At 42.2% G+C, this 26,558-nt stretch overlaps 1 protein-coding gene across 6 annotated transcripts in view; it reads left to right on the forward strand.

Moving 5' to 3' along the window:
* The first annotated feature begins 11,294 nt into the window (after positions 1–11,294).
* Positions 11,295–26,558, forward strand: part of RALGAPA1 (Ral GTPase activating protein catalytic subunit alpha 1) — a 274,207-nt gene continuing 258,943 nt past the window's right edge. For 2 of the 6 annotated variants that reach the window (XM_055361295.2, XM_063697698.1), the window contains exon 1: positions 11,303–11,883. In XM_055361295.2, coding sequence (XP_055217270.1) covers positions 11,778–11,883 — 106 coding nt within the window. In that variant the 5' untranslated portion in view covers positions 11,303–11,777. Of the gene's footprint in view, positions 11,884–26,558 lie in introns of all 6 variants that reach the window. The other 4 variants (XM_055361296.2, XM_019010046.4, XM_055361294.2 and 1 more) reach the window with 3 other exon arrangements.

Genomic DNA, 26,558 nt, shown 5'->3' on the forward strand with positions numbered 1-26,558 from the left:
CTCAGCCTCCCAAAGTGCTGGGATTACAGGGGTGAGCCACCGTGCCCAGCAATGAACATTGTTGTATGCACCTTTTCTTCAGGCACATGTGTGAGAATTTCTCTAGGTCAGTGTCTCCAAAGTGGGAGGAGTGTATTGGAGAACTGTATCCTGGGGGGCAGGAAGGAAATATTAAAATATATATTTATAAAATTTTTAATTTCATCTTTGTTTGGAATAAAGTAGGTATAAGGAAGCAGTTAGAATTCCAGGTTTTACTCTGATTTACCCTCATTATATTCCTTGTGCTTGTTTTTAATCAGCAGATCCAGCTTCTGAAATAAAGCAAATTTAATTCCAGGCTCCACCACATGGTGGGGCAGAGACATCAGCTACACAATCCGTAAACTTTGTCTACTGATTGACTCAGGCCAAATGCTAGGAGTTGGAAAAACAAAGATAGGACACCAGAGTTGCTACTAATAGCTAGTATCGAATCAGGATAAATATTCTCATCATTCGAACTAAAGGGGCTTTAGGACCTACACTGACAACTAGATGAGACCAACTTATAATTATTCCAACTACGTGAAAATGTGATTCCAATTGCTTAAGAATGAAACAATCCCCCAGGCTCAGTGGCTCACGCCTGTAAACCCAGTATTTTGGGAGGCTGAGGCGGGCAGATCACTTGAGCCAAGGAGTTTAAGACTGGCCTGGTCAACATGGTGAAACGCCGTCTCTACTAAAAATACAAAAAGTAGCTGAGCATGGTGGCGCATGCCTGTGGTCCCAGCTACTTGGGAGGTGGAGGCATGAGAATTGCTTGAACCTTAGAGGCAGAGGTTGTAGTGAGCCAAGATCACACCACCACACTCCAGCCTGGGTGACAGAGCAAGGCTCTGTCTCAAAAATTTGTAAGCTGAACCAATTGAAATGTTTATGGTGTTGGCTATTGTTTGTGCTGTTAATCATCAGTCCTCTTCAATCAGGGCATGACCAAGATTAACTTTTTCCTCCCAAATTCATGTGGATGATCTAGCTGTGGGCTTCATCTTCAACATCATCTTGTCCCTTCTTAAAATAAGTTATCTATTTGTAAACTGCTGATTCATTTGGAGCATCATCCCCATAAACTTCTTGTAAAGCATCAGTGATTTCACTATCCTTCCATCCAAGCTTCATCATAAATTTGGTGTTTGTTCTTGCTTCAACTTTAGCAGAATTCACACTGCTCTGATAAGGGCTCTTTACAAACTGATGTTTTATTCTTCTCAGTGCCTCAAACTGGATTCTGTCCAGACATGTTATAACAAGTTAATATAAGCTTATTTTGTTGAAAAAAAATTGACATCTATAGTTTTGGAATTTTTGTTTTGTTTTGTTTGTTGAGACAAGTTCTCCCTCTGTCGCCTAGGTTGGAGTGCAGTGGTGTGATCACAGCTCACTGCAACCTCTGCCTTCCGAGCTCAAGCAATCTTCCCGCCTCAGCCTCCTGAGTAGCTGGGACTACCGGCACGTGCCACCATGCCTGGCTAATTTTTGTATTAGCCATGGGCAACATGTCTCACCGTGTTGCCCAGGCTGGTCTTGACTCCTGGGCTCAAGCCATCCACCTGCCTCGGCCTCTCAAAGTGTTGGGACTATAGGTGTGAGCCACTGCACTCAGCCAGTTTTTTTTGTTTGTTTATAATACACATTTTTCATGAACTTTTTGAAGACCCCTTCATATCTCTCTCTTAATTCTTGGAAGGTAAGATAACAACCTAGTTTAGGTTTGGTGAGGTGAAACTTTATCACAGGTGACTCCATTTTGACTTTCAGTCTGATCTGTGGGGGCCTAGTGCAGGAACTTAGTCCAAAACAACAGCCTCCTCTAATTTGTATTTAACCTGAAGTACTGTTCTGGATTCAGTAGATTCATTGGTGAATAAATGAGACACAGCTTATGACTTCATAGAACTTAGGGAAAAGTAGAGAGATAAATATTTTTTTTCTTTTTTTTTTTTTTCTTTTTTTTATTGATCATTCTTGGGTGTTTCTCACAGAGGGGGATTTGGCAGGGTCATAGGACAGTAGTGGAGGGAAAGTCAGCAGACAAACAAGTGAACAAAGGTCTCTGGTTTTCCTAGGCAGAGTGTTTGTGTCCCTGGGTACTTGAGATTAGGGAGTGGTGATGACTCTTAACGAGCATGCTGCCTTCAAGCATCTGTTTAACAAAGCACATCTTGCACCGCCCTTAATCCATTTAACCCTGAGTGGACACAGTACATGTTTCAGAGAGCACAGGGTTGGGGGTAAGGTCATAGATCAACAGGATCCCAAGGCAGAATTTTTCTTAGTACAGAACAAAATGAAAAGTCTCCCATGTCTACTTCTTTCTACACAGACACAGCAACCCTCCGATTTCTCAATCTTTTCCCCACCTTGCCCCCTTTTCTATTCCAGAAAACCGCCATTGTCATCATGGCCCGTTCTCAATGAGCTGTTGGGTACACCTCCCAGATGGGGTGGTGGCCGGGCAGAGGGGCTCCTCACTTCCCAGTGGGGGCAGCCGGGCAGAGGCGCCCCTCACCTCCCGGACGGGGCGGCTGGCCGGGCAGGGGGCTGACCCCCCCCCACCTCCCTCCCAGACGGGGCGGCTGGCTGGGCGGGGGGCTGACCCCCCCACCTCCCTCCCGGAAGGGGCGGCTGGCTGGGCAGAGGGGCTCCTCACTTCCCAGTAGGGGCGGCCGGGCAGAGGCGCCCCTCACCTCCCGGACGGGGCGGCTGGCCGGGCGGGGGGGCTGACCCCCCCACCTCCCTTCCGGACGGGGCAGCTGGCCTGGCGGGGGCTGACCCCCACCTCCCTCCCAGACGGGGTGGCTGCCGGGCGGAGACGCTCCTCACTTCCCAGACGGGGTGGCAGCTGGGCGGAGGGGCTCCTCCCTTCTCAGACGAGGCGGTTGCCAGGCGGAGGGTCTCCTCACTTCTCAGAGGGGGCGGCCGGGCAGAGACGCTCCTCACCTCCCAGACGGGGTCGCGGCCGGGCCGAGGCGCTCCTCACATCCCAGATGGGGCGGCGGGGCAGAGGCGCTCCCCACATCTCAGACGATGGGCGGCCGGGCAGAGAGGCTCCTCACTTCCTAGATGGGATGGCGGCCAGGAAGAGGCACTCCTCACTTCCCAGGTGGGATGGCGGCCAGGCAGAGACGCTCCTCACTTTCCAGACTGGGCAGCCAGGCAGAGGGGCTCCTCACATCCCAGACGATGGGCGGCCAGGCAGAGACGCTCCTCACTTCCCAGATGGGGTGGCAGCCGGGCAGAGGCTGCACTCTCCGCACTTTGGGGGGCCAAGGCAGGCGGCTGGGAGGTGGAGGTTGTAGCGAGCCGAGATCACGCCACTGCACTCCAGCCTGGGCGCCATTGAGCACTGAGTTAACGAGACTCCGTCTGCAATCCCGTCACCTCGGGAGGCCAAGGCTGGCGGATCACTCGCGGTTAGGAGCTGGAGACCAGCCCGGCCAACACAGCGAAACCCCGTCTCCACCAAAAAAAATTCGAAAACCAGTCAGGCGTGGTGGCGCGCGCCTGCAATCGCAGGCACTCCGCAGGCTGAGGCAGGAGAATCAGGCAGGGAGGTTGCAGTAAGCTGAGATGGCAGCAGCACAGTCCAGCTTTGGCTCGGCATGAGAGGGAGACCGTGGAAAGGGGAGAGGGAGAGGGAGAGGGAGAGCGAGAGATAAATATTAAGCAGCTTGACAAACTGAGGTATGCTCTCTGATGGTGTTATGAGAGTATAATACAGAGACCCAATTGAGATTGGGAGTGGATGGCAGGTAAGACCTCTCTAAAGTAGTAATATTTCAGCTAAGACCTGAGAGATGAGTAGGAGTTAGCCCAGATCGGAATGAGAGGAGGGACATTATAAGCTGAGAGAATAGTGTATGTTAAGATCCTGAAGTAGAAAAAAACTTGGCATATTCATGTTTGAGGAATAAAGAGACCACTGTGGATGGTTACTAATGTTCAAGAATGAAAGAGACACAAGGTGTGTTTGGTGAGATAAGCAAAGGCTTGATAAATTATGGTAAGGAAATTAGATTTTTTTAAATCCTAAATACAGTGGCTATTACTGGGAAGTTCGTAAGAGGAGAAGATAAGATTAGATTAGTGATAAAATTACATTGATTTGAGATTAGCTCTTATAAAAAGATCACTGGTTGCTTAGTAGAAAATGATACTTTATCTCAATATCAATCAGATACTGTGTTAAAATATTCTGACAGTTTAGACAGGTAGAGGCTGTGTGGGGGAAACAAAATAGACAAATTTGAGATATTTGGGAGGTAAGACTGACAAAACTTGATAGTAAATTAAATTTGGGGCATGAGAGAGAAGATTAAAATATAGTTTACTTGTCTCCATATTTGAGTCATTTCCTTATGCTACTAAATAATATCAGCAGTCATTGCTTCAACAAATCTCCTTAACATATTTTGCTTGAGTTCTATGCTCACTGTGTATGATTTTCAGCTCTCTGTTCATAATAAATCATAATATTTCTTTTAATGCTTCTTGACTTGTCTGTGAATGTTACTTGCTTTCTTTAAAAATTAAATGTCAAAAGATAACTGAACACCATAAATCATGATCAATGAAATTACAACAGAAAGATATGGTCAGGCAGCTCACACCTGTAGCCAGCACTTCGGGAGGCCAAGGCAGGTGGATGGCTTGAGTACCCAGGAGCTCAAGACCAGCCTAGGCAGCATGGTGAGACCCCATCACTACAAAAAATACAAAAATTAGCCAGGTATGGTAGTGCATGCCCATAGTACCAGCTACTAAGCAGGCTGAGGTGGGAGATTCACTTGAGTCTGGGAGGTTGAGGCTGCAGTGAGCCAGGAATTGTGCATAGAAAGATATTACAAAACATATTGACATTGGAACTGATGTGCAAAAGCAATGATGGGTGAAATAGCTGGTCCCTTAGCATGAAGGTAGTGATACCAAACTGTACTGATATTCATTGTATTCTTCACTATCACACACAGTAAAAATCAAAAACCAGTTTCACTTAAGACTGTCCTTGATGAAGCAGTTGCTCTTTATATGCTCATTTTGTCACAGAAAATACAAAAACTATGTGTACTGAATGTTTAGAACTTTATAAGGGGCAAGGACTAATGCTGCATACTAAAGTACAATGGTGGTCTTTATAAAAAAAAATTTCTGCAATTGAGTTGTGAACTGACCTAGCAACTTTATTCAGAAAATGGCATTTTTACATGAAAGAAGTGATAAACAAACTACAATAATTCAGACATGGGTATTTGAAATATTTGCAAAAATAAATACAGTGCGCCTGTCATTTTTAGAAGAACAATTGACATTATTTGTTACCAAGGATAAAATTTAAGCTTCTAAGTAAAAATTAGAAATTTGAGGCCGGGCGCGGTGGCTCACGCCTGTAATCCCAGCACTTTGGGAGGCCGAGGCGGGCAGATCACAAGGTCAGGAGATCGAGACCACCATGGCTAACACAGTGAAATCCCGTCTCTACTAAAAAAAATACAAAAAAAAAAAAAAAATTAGCCAGTCGTGGTGGCGGGCGCCTGTAGTCCCAGCTACTCGGGAGGCTGGAGCAGGAGAATGGTGTGAACCCGGGAGGTGGAGCTTGCAGTGAGCTGAGATCATGCCACTGCACTCCAGCCTGGGTGACAGAGCAAGACTCCGTCTCAAAAAAAAAAAAAGAAATTTGAAAAACTTTTACCAACCATTGTGAGTATGAAAACTTTCCAATACTTAAAGGCTTTCTGATGTATGTGAGGTTTTTTTTTTTATGTTATTTAATGAAATGTGTTAGCATTTTAAAGCTCTGTATAAGTCAGCAAACAATTATTTTGATGAATGCATAGTTACAAAATTATGTATAGGTGAAAGATCTATTCAAAGTACAAGATTTTAATATAAGGAGTACAAAATGCTTACTGATAGGCTTTCATATTCCTTACTGCAACTCATCTTTAAGAAACTACCTCTTGTTGGGGGCTTGACGTTGGGTACACAAGGACATAATCTTTATGCCAGACACTGGAGACTACCAGAAGGGGGCAGCAGGGAGCAGAGAAAGGGTTGAAAAACTATTGGGTACTATGCTGACTCCCTGTGTGATGGATTCAATTGTACCCTAAACCTCAGCATCATGCACTATACCCATGTAACAAACCTGCATGTGTACCCCCTGAATCTAAAATAAAAGTTGAAATTTTAAAAAGTACCACTTGTTGACTTTCATTGTAGTGTCAACAATTATCTGAAAAACATATTAAAACACTCTTTTTACCAATTACATATACATATGAAGCCAGATTACCTTCATATACTTCAACCAAAAGAGAATAGTGTATATAAGAATCCAGCTGTCTTTAATTAAGCCAAACTATAAGCAAATTTGCAAAAAAAAAAAGCAATAACACTTTTCTCACCAAATTTTTTTTGTGATAGAAAAAATAATAGATTTTTTTTTCTGCTGAGTAGTCTAAGGGAAATTTTTTTTAATTTAAATAAAAAATAGATTTTTTTTGAGATGGAGTCTCACTCTGCCACCCAGGCTGGAGTGCAGTGGCATGATCTCATCTCACTGCAACCTCCACCTCCCGAGTTCAAGCAATTCTCCTGCCTCAGCCTCCTGAGTAGCTGGGTTTTCACCATGTTGGGCAGGCTGGTCTTGAACTCCTGACCTCAAGTGATCTGCCTGTCTTGGCCTCCCAAAGTGCTGGCATTACAGGCATGAGCCACCACACCCAGCCAGAAAGTATTCTATATGATACTGTAATTGTGGATACATGACCCTATGCATTTGCCAATACTCATAGAACTATTTTATAGCATGTAGAATGAACCTTAACATATGCACATTAAAAGAAATCAGAGGATCCCACTGGAACACAAAATGTGACAAAATAATCAAACTGTATCATAAGTATGAAACAACCTCACTAAAGAAGGTGTAGAAAAAGGTACTTATTTGGGAATGAGTGGAATCTGTAAGACTAAAGGCAAAAGAAAATGTACACATGCACGGTACTCTAGTTAATAAAGTTGTTTCTCATGGGAAAGTAGGTTAACAATTCTGATACTGTTATACATGTATACTGCAATAAAATAAGTAAATGTTTGGTATATGGTGGGAACCAAGTATCTTATTGTTGGAGTGGGAGTTTATAATAAGTAAAGGGAGAAGGGTAGAATGATTCATCTAGTAATGGATTAGAGTTGAGGCACCACATAGGTATTAATTCATGTTTAGCTTAATACAGATACAGATGGTTACGTACAGAAATATTTATAGGTATGTGTATATAGATGTGCTAGTAAACATATGTGTACAGTTGGCCCTCTATATCCATGAGTGCTGCATCTGTGGATTCCACCAACTAGGAATCAGAAAAAAATGGATGGTTACATCTGTACTGAACACACACAGACTTTTTTTTTCTTGTCATTATTCCCTAAACAATACAGAATACCAACTATTTACATAGCATTTACATTGCATTAGGTATTTTAAAGAATCTAGAGATGATTTGAAGTATATGGGTGGGGGTGGGGCACAGTGGCTTACACCTGTAATCCCAGCACTTTAGAAGGCCAAGGCAGGCAGATCGCTTGAGCCCAGGAGTTCAAGACCAGCCCGGGCAACATGGTGAAATCCCATCTTTACTAAAAGTCAAACAAATTAGCTGAGTGTGGTGGTGAGCCCCCGGGAAGCGAAGGTTGCAGTGAGCCAAGTTTGCGCCACTGCACTCCAGCCTGGGTGAGAGTGAGACTCTGTCTCAAAAAAAAAAAAAAAAAAGAATAGTTTCACCACCCTAAAAAATATCCCATCCTTCACCTATTCAATCTTCTTCTCCCTCCCCTCAATCCTCTTGCAACCACTGATCTTTTCACTATTGCTATAATATTGCCTTTTCCAGAATGTCATATAACTAGAATCATACAGTATGTAGCATTTTCAGACTGGCTTCTTTAACTTAGCAATATGCATTTAAGTGTCATACATGTCTTTTTGTGGCTCAAGAACTCATTTCTTTTTATTGCTGAATAATATTCCATTGTATGGATGTACCACAGTATGTTTATTCATTTAACTACTGAAAGATATCTTGGTTGCTTCTAGTTTTTGGAGTTAGGAATAAAATTGCTATAAACATTTGTGTGTAGGCCAGGTGTGGTGGTTCATGCCTGTAATCTGTAACCCCAACACTTTGGGAGGCTGAGGCAGGGGGATCCCTTGAGGCCAGGAGTTAAAGACCAGCCTGGGCAAAATAGTGAGACCTTGTCTCTACTAAATTTTGTGTGTGTGTGTGTGAGATGGAGTTTCGCTCTTGTTGCCCAGGCTGGAGTGCAATGGCACGATCTCAGTTCACCGCAACCTCCGCCTCCCAGGTTCAAGTGATTCTCCTGCCTCAGACTCCTGAGTAGCTGGGGTTATGGGCACACGCCACCACTCCTGGCTAATTTTGTATTTTTAATAGAGAAGGGGTTTCTCCATATTGGTCAGGCTGGTCTTGAAATCCTGGCCTCAGGTAATCCACCTGCCTCGGCCTCCCAAAGTGCTGGGATTACAGGAGTGAGCCACCACGCCTGGCCATCTACTAAATTTTTTTTTAAATTAGCTGGGCTTTTTGGCACCTGCCTGTGTTACCAACTACATGGGAGACTGAGGTGAGAGGATTGCTTGAGTCCAGGAAGTTAAGGCTAAAGTGAGCTGTGACTGCACCACTGCATTCCAGCCTGGATGACAGAGCAAGACCCAGTCACTAAAAGAAAAAAAATCTAGTTCTCACAAGCAATATATATATATATATATATATATATATTTTTTTTTTTTTTTTTTTAGACAGAGTCTCACTCTGTCAGCCAGGCTGGAGTTCAGTGGTGCAATCTTGGCTCACTGCAACCTCCGCCTCCTGGGTTTAAGCAATTCTCCTGCCTCAGCCTCCTGAGTGGCTGGGATTACAGGCGTGCCCCACCATGCCTGGCTAATTTTTTTGTATTTTTAGTAGAGACGGGGTTTCACCATGTTGGTCAGGCTGGTCTTGAACTCTCCTAACCTTGTGATCTGCCTGCCTCGGCCTCCCAAAGTGCTGGGATTACAGGCATGAGCCACCGTGCCCGGCCCTCACAAGCAATATTTCAAAGGTATATTTCTGGGTTTTATTTCCATGATAATTATGTCTGCTGTGGGGAAGACTTATCTTTCAAAGAATTTTAATATTTAAATCAATGGGAAGAGAAAAACCAAGCAGTGGGATGGGTGTGCCATATGTAAATTACATTATACTAGTTTGTTTTGCAATGGAGTTTTCATTTTTTCTCAGGTATACCAGCCATATAATTATTTTTAACGATATGTTACATTTTTATTCTCTAAAATTATGTCACTCATTTGCCAAACATTTACTGAGTACTTGTGCAAGAGAAAGGAAGGGACAGTGACATTTGTTCTTCTATTCAACACAGATTTATTGAGCCTATCTTGCAAAGAGCACTTTGCAAGAAGACTGGGATACAACTTTAGACAATCTATACGGTCTCTGTCCTCAGGGAGTTTACAGTCTCATGAAAGAGAGAATCTGTAAACAGTTACACAAATTACTGTATTTAAATTCTATGAAGGAAAGGAATGTTATGAGATGTGTCATTATAGATGTAACTTTCAATACTTTTCTCACCTAATTATCACAATCACTGATGTAGTTCACAAATGAGGAAAATCAGGCTGAGACTGAACTACATGCCAAGGGCCCGAGAGCAAGTAAGTCCTTGCAAGTGAAAAACAGAATGTCTAATTTAGGTCTATGTAATTCTAAAGATCATGCTTGAAAACATTGTATTATTGCCTAAATTTCATGAAACTGTGAGGGACAGACCTTATTTTGATTTTATTAATAAGAAAACTGATGCTGAGAGGAACTAGAACTAAAATCTCTTGAACAATTCCCTTATTTTTCTATTATGTTATAAGCTTCCTCAAAACATGTATGGCTTGTAAGTTTGATGATACAAACAAACCCTACATGTAGAAAATGAATAAATTTTTTGTACTTTAAAAAATATAGGATTGTTGTTGAAACAAGCTACCATTAAGCAAAGTACTATATTTTAACATAATTTTGGCAAATGTCTTACATCTCTCTTCTTTGCTGATTTTGTTATTTTTCTATGTTAATCACATATTTCATTGGACAAGTCTATTGCTATGGGTGAGAACATAGAAGGAAACAGTTCAAACAAGCAAACTCACTCTTTATCAAATTATTTTGTGGAGGAAATGTTCCTGGCCAGGCGCAGTGGCCTCACGCCTGTAATCCCAGTAGTTTGGTAGGCTGAGGCGGGCAGATCACTTGAGTCTAGGAGTTTTAGACCAGTTTGGCCAACATGGCGAAACCCCGTCTCTACAAAAAACACAAAAATTAGCTGGATGTGGTGGCGCGCACCTGTGGTCCCAGCTACTCGGTAGGCTGAGGTGGGAGCATCACCTGAGCCTGGGAGTTCGAGGCTTCAGTGCGCTGAGATCACACTACTGCACTTCTGCCTGGGACACAGAGACCCTGTCTGGAAAGAAAAGGAAAAAGGAAAAAAAAAAAAAAGGGTTCCAATAAAAATTTCAATTTATGTCATTCAGAATTTCACGGATTTTTTTCAGCTATTGCAGATTCTTCAGATGACTCCATCAATGTAATAAGAACCTTGAATTTTTCTTTGCAGAGGAAAAACTGACAATATATTCATCTTTATGTGGGGTGCAGATGGGGAAAAGATTTTTAAAAGCACAATAGAAAAGGAAAGCAAGATTACTTTTATTTAAAAAACCTAGATACCTCTGCTTAAGCCTTTCTGTTGTCAAGTTGTTTGCAGCAAAAAACAGGGATAGATATTGCAAATAGAAAAAATATGAAAGAAATCACATACATAGTGCAGGAAATATTATTAGTAATAGATTTAGGACAGAATAAATTGCCCAACTGTAGCTTCGTTTATCTTTCTGCTAGAGGATCTGGTGGCCACAACAACTTATGCACATTTTCAAAGATAAATCATGGACATATTTAATAAAGATTACTTCTCTTTGCTTATTACTATCATTTCGCTTACAATGGAGCACGCAGTAACTACCTTCCTTGGCTTTCTTGAGATTCTCCTTTGGCTGCTTACACAGGAAACCAAGGCGGGGAGTGCCACGGGTGATCTCATGCTGGCATGACGTCAAGAACTCTTGACGTCAGAAGGCGGTTGCCACGGACACCGTTCGCCACCGACGGCAGAGTCGTGAAACCCCATCACTACCACACTCGTCTCCGTTTCGGCCTCGGCGGGGTGTAAGCTGCTAAAGAAGCTTCAACCTTAAGGGGGCCTCAGGGAGAGAGTTGTGCTGCTGCCGCCGAGAGCTCCACCTTCGTGGCTCTGGGTCCGGGGCCCCGGCCTGTGGCGGCGAGCGGCGGCCGCTGGAGACGAGCGGCGGCGGCAGGCGGCCAGCCCGGGTCTACCTCGCTCCGTGCAGGGCCGGGAGAGGGATCCGCCATATTGGAGCTGGGGCCGAAGGTGCCTTGGAGCCGCGGCGCGAGGCGGGTGGAGGTGGCGGCCCTGGCCTGGATCGGGGAGGAGTCGGCTCTGCCCTGGCCCGCAAGGCTGGGGAGCTAATGAGCCTCTCTGGTTAATCTCCTCCCCGTCCACTCCCTCCACTTTCTGCCGCCGGGACCCGGCTGGGAGCCGGCTGTGGCAGTGGCAGTGGCAGTGGCAGCGGCAGGATGTTCTCCAAGAAGCCGCACGGGGACGTGAAGAAGTCCACCCAGAAGGTGCTAGACACCAAGAAGGACGCACTGACTCGCCTCAAGCACCTGCGCATCGTCATCGGTGAGGAGCGAGGGGTGGCAGCGCCGAGGCCTGGGTTGCCCGGCCTTCCCTCTCCTGGGAGCCCCTGTGGACTCTCTCTCGGGACCTGGCGCGGTCCAGGAGAGGGCAAATCGTAGCCTCTGCGGAGACGCGGGAGGGTGAATAATTCGGAGAAGCGAAAACTTGGCAGTTGGCAGCACTGATTACTGTTAACACAAGAATATCTAATTTTGAGTTAATAGTCTGACCTCATTTTTTAAAATTGGTATTACTCTAAAAACTTAGATCTTTAAGACTTTGTGGGGAGACCTGGCGTTGTGGATAATGGTGTTTATAGGATATGTTTGCCAGATGACTACTGCCAACCCCACCCAAGTAAAAAGAAAAATAAAATCCTCTCTCAGACAATATAAACCTTAATCTTTCAAGTTTCTTGGCAGATGAAGACAAGGAGGAAGCAGTTACACCTCTTTGGGAAGTGGGCGGTTCCCAAAAAGCTGTGGGAAGGAGCCCCGCCCTTTTGTTAATGCACCTTGTTCATCACTAGTCATTTAGAGGGAGAACTATTATAGGTAGTTTAACTCATCCTTTGCTTCTCGAGAATTGTATATAATTCTATTTTTATTTAATTAAAATTTTTTTTTATCGTCTGCCCTTAAGTTCTGTTTTGCTGGTAGACCAAACAGTGCTCTAAGTTTTGAATATAATGTTAATCGACTCTTTTGAATACTTAGTCATTTGGTAGGCTGATAAAGGCTGTAATAATACTTATGGAACATCTGGTCCAGTAGTTGGATTTTTTAGATGAAGACATTTGAGATGAAAAGGAAAGCTATTTTGCCTGTGTTGATACTTAGAGTTAATGGTGGAACTGGCTGAAGAAGATGCATTCATCCAGATGCCTGAATCCTAGTTCAGAGTTTATCTCGAGCTGTCTTCCTGATGCGTATTTGTTTTGGAAAGTGATGTTTATTTAGTGAAAAAAGTAAGTCCCTTATTTGAGGTACATGTTTCTCTAGTCTATTGTTTACTCATACCACCAGGATACCACCAATATTACGCAACATTTCTATGATGCTTTACTGTTTACAGTGATTTCACGTAAATTATGATAATCCTTGCAAAAACTCTATAGGTAGATGATATTATTCTCCATTTTTTACCAACAAAAAAGCTGAAGTTTGGGAACATCGAGTAGTCAGCCAGCTACTAGGAGGCTCAGTCAGAACTGGAACCCAGATTTTGTGTCTCTAGTTTGTTTTTTTACTCTTTCTACATTTATGACAGCTAATCTTTGTCACAAGTAAATTGTATTTATTCCAGTGGAGTAGTAAGAAAGCAGCTAATCCAGTTTAGCTCTATAAAAAGCTCGGTTTTCAAGAGAATGTAAAGCTTCTAAATATTGTGGAGATTGTGATCTTTTGATCTTTGATTGTGATCTTTTTGTTTTCATTCTTCTTGAGAGTTAAGCCATTGAAATAAAGATTTAGCCGAGAATAGGACCCAGTAAGTTAATGTGTGAATGCAGGCGAGGGATTCACAGGTAATGGCAGTTTGAAATTGAACACTTAATGGAGCTTGACACCTACTTGGGATAAGCTGTAGGTTAGGTAATGACACAGCTATAAAGTTGAGTTCCAATAAAGTATTGAGATTTCCTAAATTAAAGGCCATACTTTATTTATAGACTGGTTAAGGAATTATTTATATATACTTTTTTGGCATAGAGTTTTTTTCCATCTGGGAGACATGGAAAATTAAAAGGTAAATTAAGAGAGAGGTCACACATACAAGGTATTTTGTAGGACTTAGCTTGCTTGTTTGAAAACAAAACAAAACAAAAACAAGTCTTTTATTGTTGTCGTTATTTTGTTTGAAATACAGTTAATGTAATTTCTAAGAAAATGAATGAGAGAAAGTAGAATGACAAAAACTAGTGTCTTTTAGAGGTCTGCCAATCAGGTATTTGATTTTGCAGATGGAAAATCCTTTCTGGAAGTAGGTGCGGGCTTTAAATAAGGTAAACACAATGAGGAAACTAGTTTGCAGAGTAATTGGGCATTGCCAGTTACACAGGCTTTTGATTTTTGTTTGGTCCCATAGTTCATAGTTCATATGGGACCAAACAGAACTGCCATTCACTCAGGGTACTTATGGGAGGATTCAGTGCATCTATATGTATGAGAACATAATCATAATTTAAACATCCGCTGTAAACTTTTTTCCTGGCATGTGTTCCCACTGTAGGACAATCCAAGTTAAATTTATAGAACTCGACTCTGAGGATTTAGATTTAAATCTGGTATGTTTATTGATACTGTTACATAATTGATTTGTAAAAACTAGAAGTCAGGGTTTTCTTAAAACAGAAAAAAAAAGCCTTGTCTGATTTCTAAAGCTGTTATCCTTTCTACCTACCCCCTCCCCCCCATTTTACAACTAATGGTAATGATATTATAAATTAGCACATGTAAATTGGGTAACATAACACTTGGCATATAGTGGGTATTGACTTAATGTTAGTTTTGTTCTACTTAAAGCTAACAGTTCAGTCCTCTTGATATAAAAATAAAAGTGCTTATTTAGCTAAAAATATTTATTGTTAAATAATTCTGACAGCTTTATTGAGGTATAATTGGCACACAGTAAACTGCACATATTTAAAGTACATAATTGAATAATTTTTACATATGTATATCTCATGAAACCATCATAACAAATATTTAAAATATCCAATCAAGATAACAAATATAGACAGTGACAATCAGGATAATATATGTATAATCAGCTGGGTGCGGTAGCTCACGCCTGTAATCCCAGGACTTGGGGAGGCCGAGGTGGGCGGATCACGAGGTCAGGAATTCAAGACCAGCCTGGCCAACAGAATGAAACCGGGTCTCTACTCTACTGAAAATACAAAAATTAGCCAGGCATGGTGGCGTGCGCCTGTAGTCCCAGCTACTCGGGAGGTTGAGGCAGGAGAATCGCGTGAACCTGGGAGGCGGAGGTTGTGGTGAGTCGAGATCACGCTACTGCACTCCAGCCTGGGCAACAGAGTGAGACTCCGTTTCAGGAAAAAAAAAAAAAAAAAAGAAAGAAAAAAATATATATGTATGTATGTATAACCTCCCAGAGTTTTCTCATGCCCCTTTGTAATCTCTTTCTCCCACCTCAGTTGTACCCTCCCACCTTTCCTGAGCAACCACTAATCTGCTGTCACCCTAGATTAGTTTGCATTATCTAGAGTTTTATATAAATGGGATTATACAGCATAAAAATGGAATTATGCTGTACGGTCATTTTATGTTTGATTTCTTTTTTTTTTTTTTTTTTTTTGTGACACAGAGTCTCACTCTGTCACCCAGGCTGGAATGCAGTGGCGCGATCTCAGCTCACTGCAACCTCCGCCTCCCGGGTTCAAGCAATCCCCCTGCCTCAGCCTCTTGAGTAGCTGGGATTACAGGCACATGCCACCAAGCCTGGCTAATTTTTTCTTTTTTTTTTTTTTTTTTTGTATTTTAGTAGAGACAGGGTTTCACTGTGTTGCCCAGGCTGGTTTCGAACTCCTGAGCTCAGGCAGTCCCCCCCGCCTCAGCCTCCTAAAGTGCTGGGATTACAGGCATGAGCCACTGCGCCCCACCTTTTTTTTTTTGTATTCCTAATAGAGATGGGGTTTCACCATGTTGGTCAGGCTGGTCTTGAACTCCCGACCTCGTGATCTGCCTGCCTCAGCCTCCCAAAGTGCTGGGATTACAGGCGTGAGCCACCACACCTGGCCTTGGTTTCTTTTTCTCAGCCTCATTATTTTGAAATTAATCTATATCCTGGTATGTTAATAGTTCATTGCTTTTTTTTCTTGTAACAGGGTCTTCTGTCACTCTGGCTGGAGTACAGTGTTGCAAACATGGCTCATTGCAGCCTTGACCTTTCAGGGTCCAGCGATCCTCCTTCCTCTACCTCCCTAGTAGCTGGGACATGCACCACCGTGTGTGGCCAATTAAAAAAAATTTTTTTTTGTAGAGATGGGGTCTCATGTTGCCCAGGCTGGTTGCAAGCTCCTGGACTCAAGCAATCCTCCCATCTCAGCCTCCCAAAGTAGTCTGGGATTATAGGTGTGAGCCACTGTACCTAACTGTTAATCTCTTTTTATTTCTGAATAGTTACTATTTATTTATTTATTTATTTATTTATTTTTGAGATGGAGTCTCACTCTGTCACCCAGGCTGGAGTGCCATGGCACGATATCGGCTCACTGCAATCTCTGCCTCCCGGGTTCAAGCAAGTCTCCTGCCTCAGCCTCCTAAGTAGCTGGGATTACAAGTGTGCACCATCAGGCCCAGCTAATTTTTGTATTTTTAGTAGAGACGGGGTTTCACCATGTTGGCCAGGCTGGTCTTGAACTCCTGACCTCGTGATCCTCAAGCCTCAGCTTGCCAAAGTGCTGGGATTACAGGTGTGAGCCACCGTGCCCGGCCGTTATTCATAATTTTTGTTTGTTTGTTTTTGAGACGGAGTCTCGCTCTGTCGCCCAGGCTGGAGTGCAGTGGCTTGATCTTGGCTCACTGCAACGTCCGCCTCTCCCGTTCAAGCGATTCTCCTGCCTCAGCCTCCCAAGTAGCTGGGATTACAGGTGGGTGCCACCATGCCTGACTAATTTTTGTACTTAAATAGAGATGGGGTTTCGCCATGTTGGCCAGGCTGGTCTTGAACTCCTGACCTCAGGTGATCCACCCACCTCGGCCTCCCAAGACCATTGTATAACTTCTTTGATGAGTTTGTGTTTAAATCTTTTACATGTCTTTTAATTTTTTTGCTTTCTTAATTCAGTTTTGAAACTTCTTTAGGCCAGATGCAGTGGCTCATGCCTGTAATCTCAGCACTTTGGAAGGCCGAGGCAGGTGGCTCACTTGAGGTCAGGAGTTCGAGACCAGCCTGGCCAAGATGGTGAAACCCCATCTCTACTAAAAATAACCAGGTGTGATAGCACATGACTGTAATCCCAGCTATTCAGGAGGCTGAGATGGGAGAATTGCTTGAACCTGGGAGGTGGAGGTTTGCAGTGAGCCAAGATTGTGCAACTGCACCCTAGCCTGGGTAACAGAGTGAGACTGTCTCAAAAAAAAAAAAAAAAAAAAGTTCTTTATGTATTCTAGATACAGATACTGTATGAGACACATGATATGCAAAGATTTTTTTTTCCCCAGTCTTTGGGCTGTCTCTTCGTTCTCTTAAAGTTTTCTTTGAAGAAGAAGTTGTTTCTTTGAAGAAGCAGAAATGGTTAATTTTTATTGTCTATATATCAATTTTTAATTTTTTTTTATTTTGTATCTAAAATCTTTGCCTAACCCATGATCACAAAGATTTTCTTCTGTGCTTTTTTCTAGAAGTTTTACAGTTTTAGGATCTGTTTTCCTCTATGATTCATCTGAGTTTTAACTATGGTATGAGGTGGCTAGAAGTTTATGTTTTTGCAGTGAATATCCAGTTCCGGCTCTGTTTGTTGAAAAAGGCTATCTTTACTGAATTGCCTTTGTACTTTTGCCAAAACTTAGTTTTCCAGAAATATGTGTGGGCCTATTTCTGGACTCTTATTTTGTTCCAGTGATCTGTTTATCTTTGTTGGTGCCAGTACCACAGTGTTTGATTACTGTAACTTTATAATAAATCTTGAAATCAAGTAGTGTTGTCCCTCCTACTTTGTTCTTCCTTTTCAAAGTTTCTTTTTTTCCCAAATGCCAGGTCCTTTACATTTCCATATGAATCTAAAGATTAGTTGAGCTTGGTGTGGTGGCTCACACCTGTAATCCCAGCACTTTGGGAGGCTCAGGTGGGCAGATTGCTTGAGCCCAGGAGTTTGAGACCAGCTTGGACAACATGCTGAAACCCCATCTCTCCGAAAAAAAAGAAATAGCTGGGCATGGTAGTGTGTGCCTGGGATCCCAGTCACCTGGGAGGCTGAGGTGAGAGGATCACCTGGGCCTGGGAGGTTGAGGTTGCAATGAGCCATGATTGCACCACTGCACTCCAGCCTGGGTGACACAGTGACACTGTATTTTTTTTTTAAAGGTCAGTTTCTTAAAAAAAAAAAAAAAACAAAAAAAACCCACCACCACCAAAAAACCTATTGGGATTTTGGTTGGGATTATGTTGAATCTATAGATCAATTTGGGAAAATTGACTATATTGAATACACTGATTCATGAACAAGGCGTTTCTCCACCTACTTAGGACTTCTTTAATTTCTCTCAGCAGTGTTTTGTAGTTCAGTGTGCAGGTCTTATACATCTTTTGTCAGACTTATACCTAAATACTTTCTACTTTGATCTTTTGTAAATGTTACCTTTATATCTATTTCTGATTGGATCTCATATCGGGAAATACCACTGATTTATGTATAGTGAGCTTATGTCCTACAAACCTGCTGAACTGACTTAGTTCTGTTATTTATTTATTTTTTTGAGACAGAGTCTCACTCTGTTGCCCAGGCTGGAGTGCAGTGGCATGATCTCAGCTCACTGCAACCTCCGCCTCCCAGGTTCAAGCAATTCTCCTGCCTCAGCCTACTGAGTGGCTGGGATTACAGGCACACACCACCAAGCCTGGCTGATTTTTGTGTTTGTAGTAGAGACGGGGTTTCATCATGTTGGTAAGGCTGGTCTCGAACTCCTGACCTCGTGAGCCACCTGCCTCGGCCTCCCAAAGTCCTGGGATTACAGGTGTGAGCCACAGCACCCAGCCAGTTCTGTTAGTTTTTTGTAGAGTCTTTTGGATATTTTTCATAGAGAATCAGTCTGCAAATACAGTTTTACTTCTTCCTTTCTAATCTGGATGCCCTTTATTTCTTTTTCTTGCCTTACTGAAGTGACTAGAACCTCCAATATGATATAGATTAGAAGTAATGAGAGTGGGCAGTCTTGTCTTGTTCTTGATCTTAGGGGTAAAGCAATCGATTGATTTTTTTCACTGTATAATATGATCCTAACTGTAGGTTTTTTGTAGATGCCCTTTATCAGGTTTAGAGAGTTTCATTCTATTCCTGGTTGGCTGAGGGTTTCTATCAGGAATGGATGTTGGATTTATTGAATGCTTTTTCTGTTTCTGTTGGTATAAACAGAAGATTTCATCTAAGTTGTCAAATTTATAGGTATAAATTATTGATTATACTCTCTTATTATCCTTTTAATATTATAGGATTCATGTCCAGGCATGGTGGCTCATGCTTATAATCCCAGCACTTTGGGAGGCCAAGGCGGGTGGGTCACTAGAGGTCAGGAGTTCGAGACCAGCCTGACCAACATACTGAAACCCTGTCTGAACTAAAAATACAAAAGTAGCTGGACCCTGTGGCTCATGCTTGTAGTCCCAGCTACTAGGGAGGCTGAGGCAGGAGAATCACCTGAACCCAGGAGGCAGAGGTTGCAGTGAGCCAAGATTATGCCACTGTACTCCAGCCAGGGCAACAGAGCGAGACTCTGTCTCAAATGTGTGTGTGTGTGTGTGTGTGTGTGTGTGTGTGTGTCTGTGTCTGTGTATATATATATAGCAGGACCCATGGTAATGTTATCCTTCTCGTTTCTTGTCTGATAATTTGTCTTTCTTTTCCTGATCAGCCTGACTAGAGTCTTATCGCTTTTATTGATCTTCTAAAAGAACTATCTTTTGGTTTTATTGATTTTTCTATGTGTGTGTGTGTTTTTTTTTTTTTAATTGATGTCTGCTTTGGTCTTTGCTATTTTCTTTTTTATTTTTGGAGGCGGGAGGCAGGAGACAGAGTTTCGCTTGTCGCCCAGGCTGGAGTGCAATGGCGCAATCTTGCCTCACTGCAACCTCCGCCTCCCGGGTTCAAGCTGTTCTTCTGCCTCAGCCTCCCGAGTAGCTGGGACTACAGGCATGCGCCACCCACCCTCCCAGCTAATTTTTGTATTTTTAGTAGAGACGGGTTGTTACCTTGTTGGCCAGGCTGGTCTCAAACTCCTGACCTCAAGTGATCCACCTGCCTCGGCCTCCCAAAGTGCTGGGATTACAGGTGTGAGCTACCATGCCTGGCAGTCTTTGTTATTTTCTTTCTTCTACTTAGTTTAGTTTAATTTGCTCTTTTTGTTGTTTCATAAAGGGTAAGCTGTGATTATTGATTTGAAACTGTTCTTCTTTCTACTATAGGCATTTGGTGATAAAAATTTTTCCCCTAACTAGCATCTCACAACTTAGAATATTTTGTATTTTCATTTTCATTTAGTTCCAAAATACTTTGAATTTTCCTTTTGATTTTTTTAATCCATGGGTTATTTACAAGTCTGTTCTTTAGCTTCAAATATTTGTGGATTATTCAGATACCTTTTGGTTGTTGATTTCTAATTCAATTCCATTGTAGTTAGAAAACACTATTTTTTATGACTTGAATTATTTAAAAGCTAATGAAATTTGTTTGATGGTCCAGAGACATTTTAATTTGATAAATTTCTTGTATGCACTTGAAAGGAATATATATTCTGCTCTTGGTAGGTTAGGTGTTCGAAAAATGTCAATTAGGACGAGTTGCTTGTTAGTGTTGTTCAAGTCTTCTCTGTCCTTACTGAATTTCTGTCTAGTTGTTTTCATCAAGTACTGAGAGAAGAGGGCTGAAGTTTCTGACTGTAATTGTGGGTTTTGTCTGTTTTCTTTTGAACTTCTATCAGTATTTACTTCATATGTTTTGAAGCTCTTTCATTAGCTGCCTAAACCTTTAGGATTATTTCTTTTTGATGAATTGACTTCTTTATCATTTTGAAATGATATCTTTCTCCCTGGTAATAGTCTTTGCTTTGGAATCTACTTTGATATTAATATAGCCATTGCCACTTTTCATTTGATTAGTGTTAGCAGGATATATATATATTCCCATCTTTTAAATCTACTTATGTTTTTATATTTGAAGTGGGTTTATATTGTTGGCAGCATATGGTTGGGTCTTTTTTATCTAACCTAATTATCTATGCCTTTTAATTGAGATGTTTGGATAGTTACATTTAACATGATTGTTGATATGGTTAGGTTTGAGTTTGTCATCTTTCTATTTGTTTTCTGTTTGGCCTGTCTGTTCCTTAGTACCCTTTTTTCTCCCTTCTTTTGAATTAGTTGAGTAAATTTTATGATTATTTTCCCTCGATTTATTATTTCAGTGACTGCTTTATGATTTATAGTATATACCTTTTTTTTTTTTTTTTTATGGGACCGAGTCTCGCTCTGTTGCCCAGGCTGGAATGCAGTGGTACGATCTTGGCTCACTGCAACCTCCGCCTCTCAGGTTAGAGCGATTCTCCTGCCTCAGCTTCCCAAGTAGCTGGGATTACAGGCACGCATTGCCACGCCCAGCTTATTTTTGTATTTTTAGTAGAGACAGGGTTTCCCCATGTTGGCCAGGCTGGTCTCGAACTTCTGACCTCAGGTGATCCGCCTGCCTCAGCCTCCTGAAGTGTTGGGATTACATGGGTGAGCCACTGCGCCCAGCCTATAGTATACATCTTTAGCTTGCCAGAGTGTACACCTTTAAGTGATACTATATCACTTCCCATGTAGTATAAGAACCTTGTAAGAATCTACTTCCATTTCTCCACCCAACCTTTATGCTTTTGTTGTCATATATTTTACTTATCATGTTATCAGCCATACACTATATTATTTTGTTTAAACAAGTAGTGATCTTTTAAAGATTTTTAAGTAATAAAAAGTCTCATACCCATGTAGTACCATTTCCAGTGCTCTTCATTTCTTTGTGTACTTTTTTTTTTTTTTTTGACACAGACAGCTGTGTTGCCCAGGCTGGAGTGCAGTGGTGCAATCTTGGCTCACTACTACTTCCACCTCCTTGGTTCAAGCGATTCTTTTGCCTCAGTCTGCAAAATAGCTGGGATTACAGGCATGTACCACTACGCCTGGCTAATTTCTTTTTTTAGTATTTTTAGTAGAGATGGGTTTTGCCATGTTGGCCAGACTGGTTTCGAACTCCTGGCCCCAGGTGATCGTGTGCCTGGGCCTCCCAAAATGCTGGGATTACGGGCATGAGCCACTGTGCCCAGCCGATATTTCTATTCAGTATAATTTTGTTTCTGCGTGAAGGACTGCCTTTAACATTTTTTTCTGTGATGATGATCTGCTGGTAATGGATTCTTAAAAAAATTTTTTTGGATACATAATTTGTACATATTTATGGGATACATGTGACATTTTGATAATCAAGGTATTTAGGATATTCATCACCTTGAACATTTATTATTTATTTGTGCTGGGAACATTTCAAGTCTTCTCTTACAGGCTGGGCATGGCGGGTCATGCCTGGAATTCCAGCACTTTGGGAGATCAAGGCAGGAGAATTGCCTGAGCCCAGGAGTGTGAGACCAGCCTGGGCAACAATGCAAGACCCTGTCTCTGCAGAAAATTTAAAAAATTAGCCAGGTGTTGTGGCATGCACCTGTGGTCCCAGTGTTTCAGGAAGCTGAGATGATGAGATTGCTTGAGCCCAGGAGATTGAGGCTGCCTACAGTCAGCCGTGTTCATGCCCCTGCACACTAGCCTGGGCGACAGTCCAAGACCGGGTTTTAGGGGAAAAAAAAAAAAAAAGCCGAGCGTGTTAGCTTGCACCTGTAATCCCAGCATTTTGGGAGGCTGAGGCTGGTGGATTAATTGAGCCCAGGAGTTCAAGACCATCCTAGGCAACAAGGCAAAACCCCACCTCTACAAAAAGCACAAAAGTTATGCAGATGTGGTGGCAGCCGCCTGTGATCCCAGCTACTTGAGAGGCTGAGGCAGGAGGATTGCTTGAGCCCAGGAGGTCAAGGCTGCAGTGAGCTGTGATCATGTCAGTGCACTCTAGCCTGGACAACAGAGTAAGACCCTGTCTCCAAAAAAGAAAAAAAAGAGTCTCTTTTAGCTATTTTTATTTTTATTTTTTTGAGATGTAATTTTGCTCGTTTCCCAGGCTAGAGTGCAATGGCAGGATCTCGGCTCACTGCAACCTCCGTATCCTGGGTTCAAGCAATTCTCCTGCCTCAGCCTCCTGAGTAGCTGGGATTACAGGCAGGTGCCACCACTCCCGGCTAATTTTGTATTTTTAGTAGACACGGGGCTTCTCCATGTTGGTAAGGCTGGTCTCGAACTCCAGACCTCAGGTGATCCGCCCTCCTTGGCCTCTCAAAGTGCTGGGATTACAGGCATGAGCCACTGCACCCGGCCTCTTCTAGCTACTTTGAGATACACAATATATTGTTAACTATTGTCACCCTACCATGTTATCAAATGACAGAACTTATTCCTTGTAACTAGCTGTATGTTTATATGCATTAACCAACCTTTATTTATTCCTCTTCCTCTGTATGTGATGGATTCTTTATGCTTTTGTTTGTCTGAAAAAGTCTTTACTTTGGCATCTTTTTTTTTTTTTTTTTTTTTTTTTTTTTGAGACGGAGTCTCGCTCTGTCACCAGGCTGGAGTGCAGTGGCATGATCTCAGCTCACTGCAACCTCCACCTCTCAGGTTCAAGCGATTCTCCTGCTTCAGCCTCCTGAGTAGCTGAGACTACAGGCACACACCACCACGCCCAGCTAATTTTTTGTATTTTTAGTAGAGATGGGGTTTCACCATTTTGGCCAGGATGGTTTTGATCTCTTGGCCTTGTGATCTGCCCGCCTCGGCCTCCCAGAGTGCTGGGATTACAGGCGTTAGCCACTGCACCTGGCTTTGGCTTCTTTTTTAAAGATACTTTCGGGAGGCTGAGGTGGGCGGATCACGAGGTCAGGAGATCGAGACCATCCTGGCTAACACGGTGAAACCCTGTCTCTACTAGAGATACAAAAAATTAACCGGGTGTGGTGGCACGCGCCTGTAGTCCCAGCTACTCAGGTGGCTGAGGCAGGAGAATTGCTTTAACCCAGGAGGCAGAGGTTGCAGTGAGCCAAGATCCAAGATCGTGCCACTGCACTCCAGCCTAGGCAACAGAGCGAGACTCCATCTCAAAAAAAAAAGGATACTTTTGTTCTGTTTAGAATTCTAGCTTGATGGCTTTTTTTTCCTTTGTTCTTTGAAGATTTTACTCTACTGTATTCTTGTTTGTATTGTTTCTGATAAGAAGTCTGTTATTATCTGTATCTTACTTTTTATGGAAGATGTCATTTTCTTTTCCGGGTGCTTTTAAGACCTCTTCATCACTGGTGTTGAGGAGTCTGATTATCATATGCCTTGGTTAGTTTTTTTTCATATTTCTTGGCTTAAGATTAATTGAGCTTCTTGGATTTGTGGGTTTATAGTTTTCATCAAACTTGGAAAAATTTTGGTCATTATTTTCCCTTCTTTCTCCCCCCCTTACGTTTAGAACTCCATTTACTACCATATTAGGGAATATTAATATTAGATTATTAAGAAGTATTATTAGTATATTGGAAGGTCTCATAGTTTACTGATTTTTTTTTTATGTTTTGGATTTTTTTCCTCTGCGTGTTTCATCTTGGATAGTTTCTATTGCTATGTCTTCAAGTTCACTAATCTTTTCTTCTGCTACATGTAATCTGCCATTCTATCTAGTTTATTTTTTAATCTCAGAAACTGTAGTTTTTATCTAGTTCATCTTGGGTCTTGTTTTATATCATCTATGTGTCTTCTTAACTTTTTGAACATATGGAATACAGCTAAAATGATATACTTCCCTGCTAATTGTGACATCTCTTTCAGTTCTAGAATTTCAATTGATTATCCTCTCTTCTTGTCCTGGGTTGTTTTCCTGATTCTTTGTGTGCTTGGTAACTTTTGTCTATCTGATATTCTGAATTTTACTTTCTTATATTTTGGATATTTTCCTATATCTGTAAATTCTTTTTTTGTTTCGTTTTGTTTTTGGGGGCAGGGTCTCAGTCTGTCACAATCTCCTGGGCTCAAGCAATCCTCCTACCTCAGCTTCCCGAGTAGCTGGGAACTACAGGTGCATGCCACCACACCCAGCTAATTTTTTTTTTTTTTTTTTGGTAGAGAAATGGGGTTTTGCCATGTTGCCCAGGCTGGCCTCAAGCTCCTGGTCTCAAGTGATCTGCCCACCTTGGCCTCCCAAAGTGCTGGGATTACAGGTGTGAGCCACCGTGTGTGGCCACCTATAAATTCTTGAGCTTTTTTCCGGGATACAATCAAGTTATTTGAAAACAGTTTTATTATTTTGGGTCTTGCTTTTATGATTTGTTGGGTGGGTCCATTTAGGGTTAATTATTGTCTAGTATAAGGCAATACCTTCCTGAGTATTCGACCCAAGGCCCCACACATTATGAGATTTTATTTTTATAGTCCAGCTTTTGGGAACAAGCACTCTTCCCAGCTCTTTGTGAGCACCTGGTACTGTTCCCTCCAATACTTCAGCATGGTTCTTTCTTCTGTCTTGGGTAATTTCCTCATAAGTATACTATCATCATACTTAAAGGGGACCCTCTCTAGTCTCCTGGATTCTCACTGTGTGTAGCTGTCTCCTTCTTGGTGCTGTGTCATGTGAACTCTGATTGCCTTGGTCTTCCTGGGTGCTTGGCTTCACTTTCTTAATTCATGGAGTTTGCTGGGTCCACCTGGATTTGCTTTCCCCTCACTATGACTTAGAAGCTCTCCTAAGTCAGTAAGCTGGAGTGGTCATAGGACACACCTTGTTTGTTTGCCATCTTTCAGGAATCACTGTCCTAACCTGATGTCCATACATGCTGAAACAATTAAAATAACACACACGAGAAGCAACAGTTTTCAAGACATTGGACATCAGTTGCTGATAATAAGAGGTTCTCTTAAATGAATGAGACTGAAAATTGGCTTTATACCAAGCAACTTGGTCCCCATTTTTTACTTTTTTATATTTAGAGAAGGAATTTGTTATCATAAATTGATTAGTAAAAAATGTCTTTCTGTAATCTGAATGTATTTATGGGTTCACAAAGAAATATCTTTCTGAGTAAAATATCTTTACTTACAAAGTATTCAGTAGGTATAAATGGCAATACATAAATACAGATTGTATATGTTATTAAATAAATGACTTAAAAAGAGTATGGATTGGCCGGTCACAGTGGCTCACGCCTTAATCCCAGCACTTTGGGAGGCCGAGGCGGGCGGATCACGAGGTCGGGAGATGAGACCATCCTGGCTAACATGGTGAAACCCCGTCTCTACTAAAAATACAAAAAAATTAGCCGGGTGTGGTGGCGGGCGCCTGTCGTCCCAGCTACTCGGGAGGCTGAGGCAGGAGAATGGCGTGAACCCAGGAGGTGGAGCTTGCGGTGAGCCGAGATTGCGCCACTGCACTCCAGCCTGGACAATGGAGGGAGACTCCATCTCAAAACAAAAAAACAAAAAGAAAACAAAAAAATAGTATGGATTAACAGATTTGGCTGAAAATCTAAGAATGTGTGAACTGTAACCTGCCTATAAAAGTAAGCCAACTAACTGTATATGCGTGTGTGTGCGCATATATATAGATATATATAAAATAAATTTATATAGAGATGGGGGGTTCCCTGTGTTGCCCTGGCTGGTCTTAAACTCCTGGGCTCAAGTTATCTGACCGCCTCGACCACCCAAAGTGCTGGGATTACAGGCGTGAGCCACTGTGTACAGCCAAACTTGATTATTTTTAGAGTTTGATATACAGTGTTAGTAATCCTGTATACATGACATTAGATGCTTTTAAATTCTTTAATTTATAT

The sequence above is a fragment of the Gorilla gorilla genome, chromosome 15 (genome assembly GCF_029281585.2).
Source record: "Gorilla gorilla gorilla isolate KB3781 chromosome 15, NHGRI_mGorGor1-v2.1_pri, whole genome shotgun sequence".
Taxonomy (NCBI): Eukaryota; Metazoa; Chordata; class Mammalia; order Primates; family Hominidae; genus Gorilla; species Gorilla gorilla.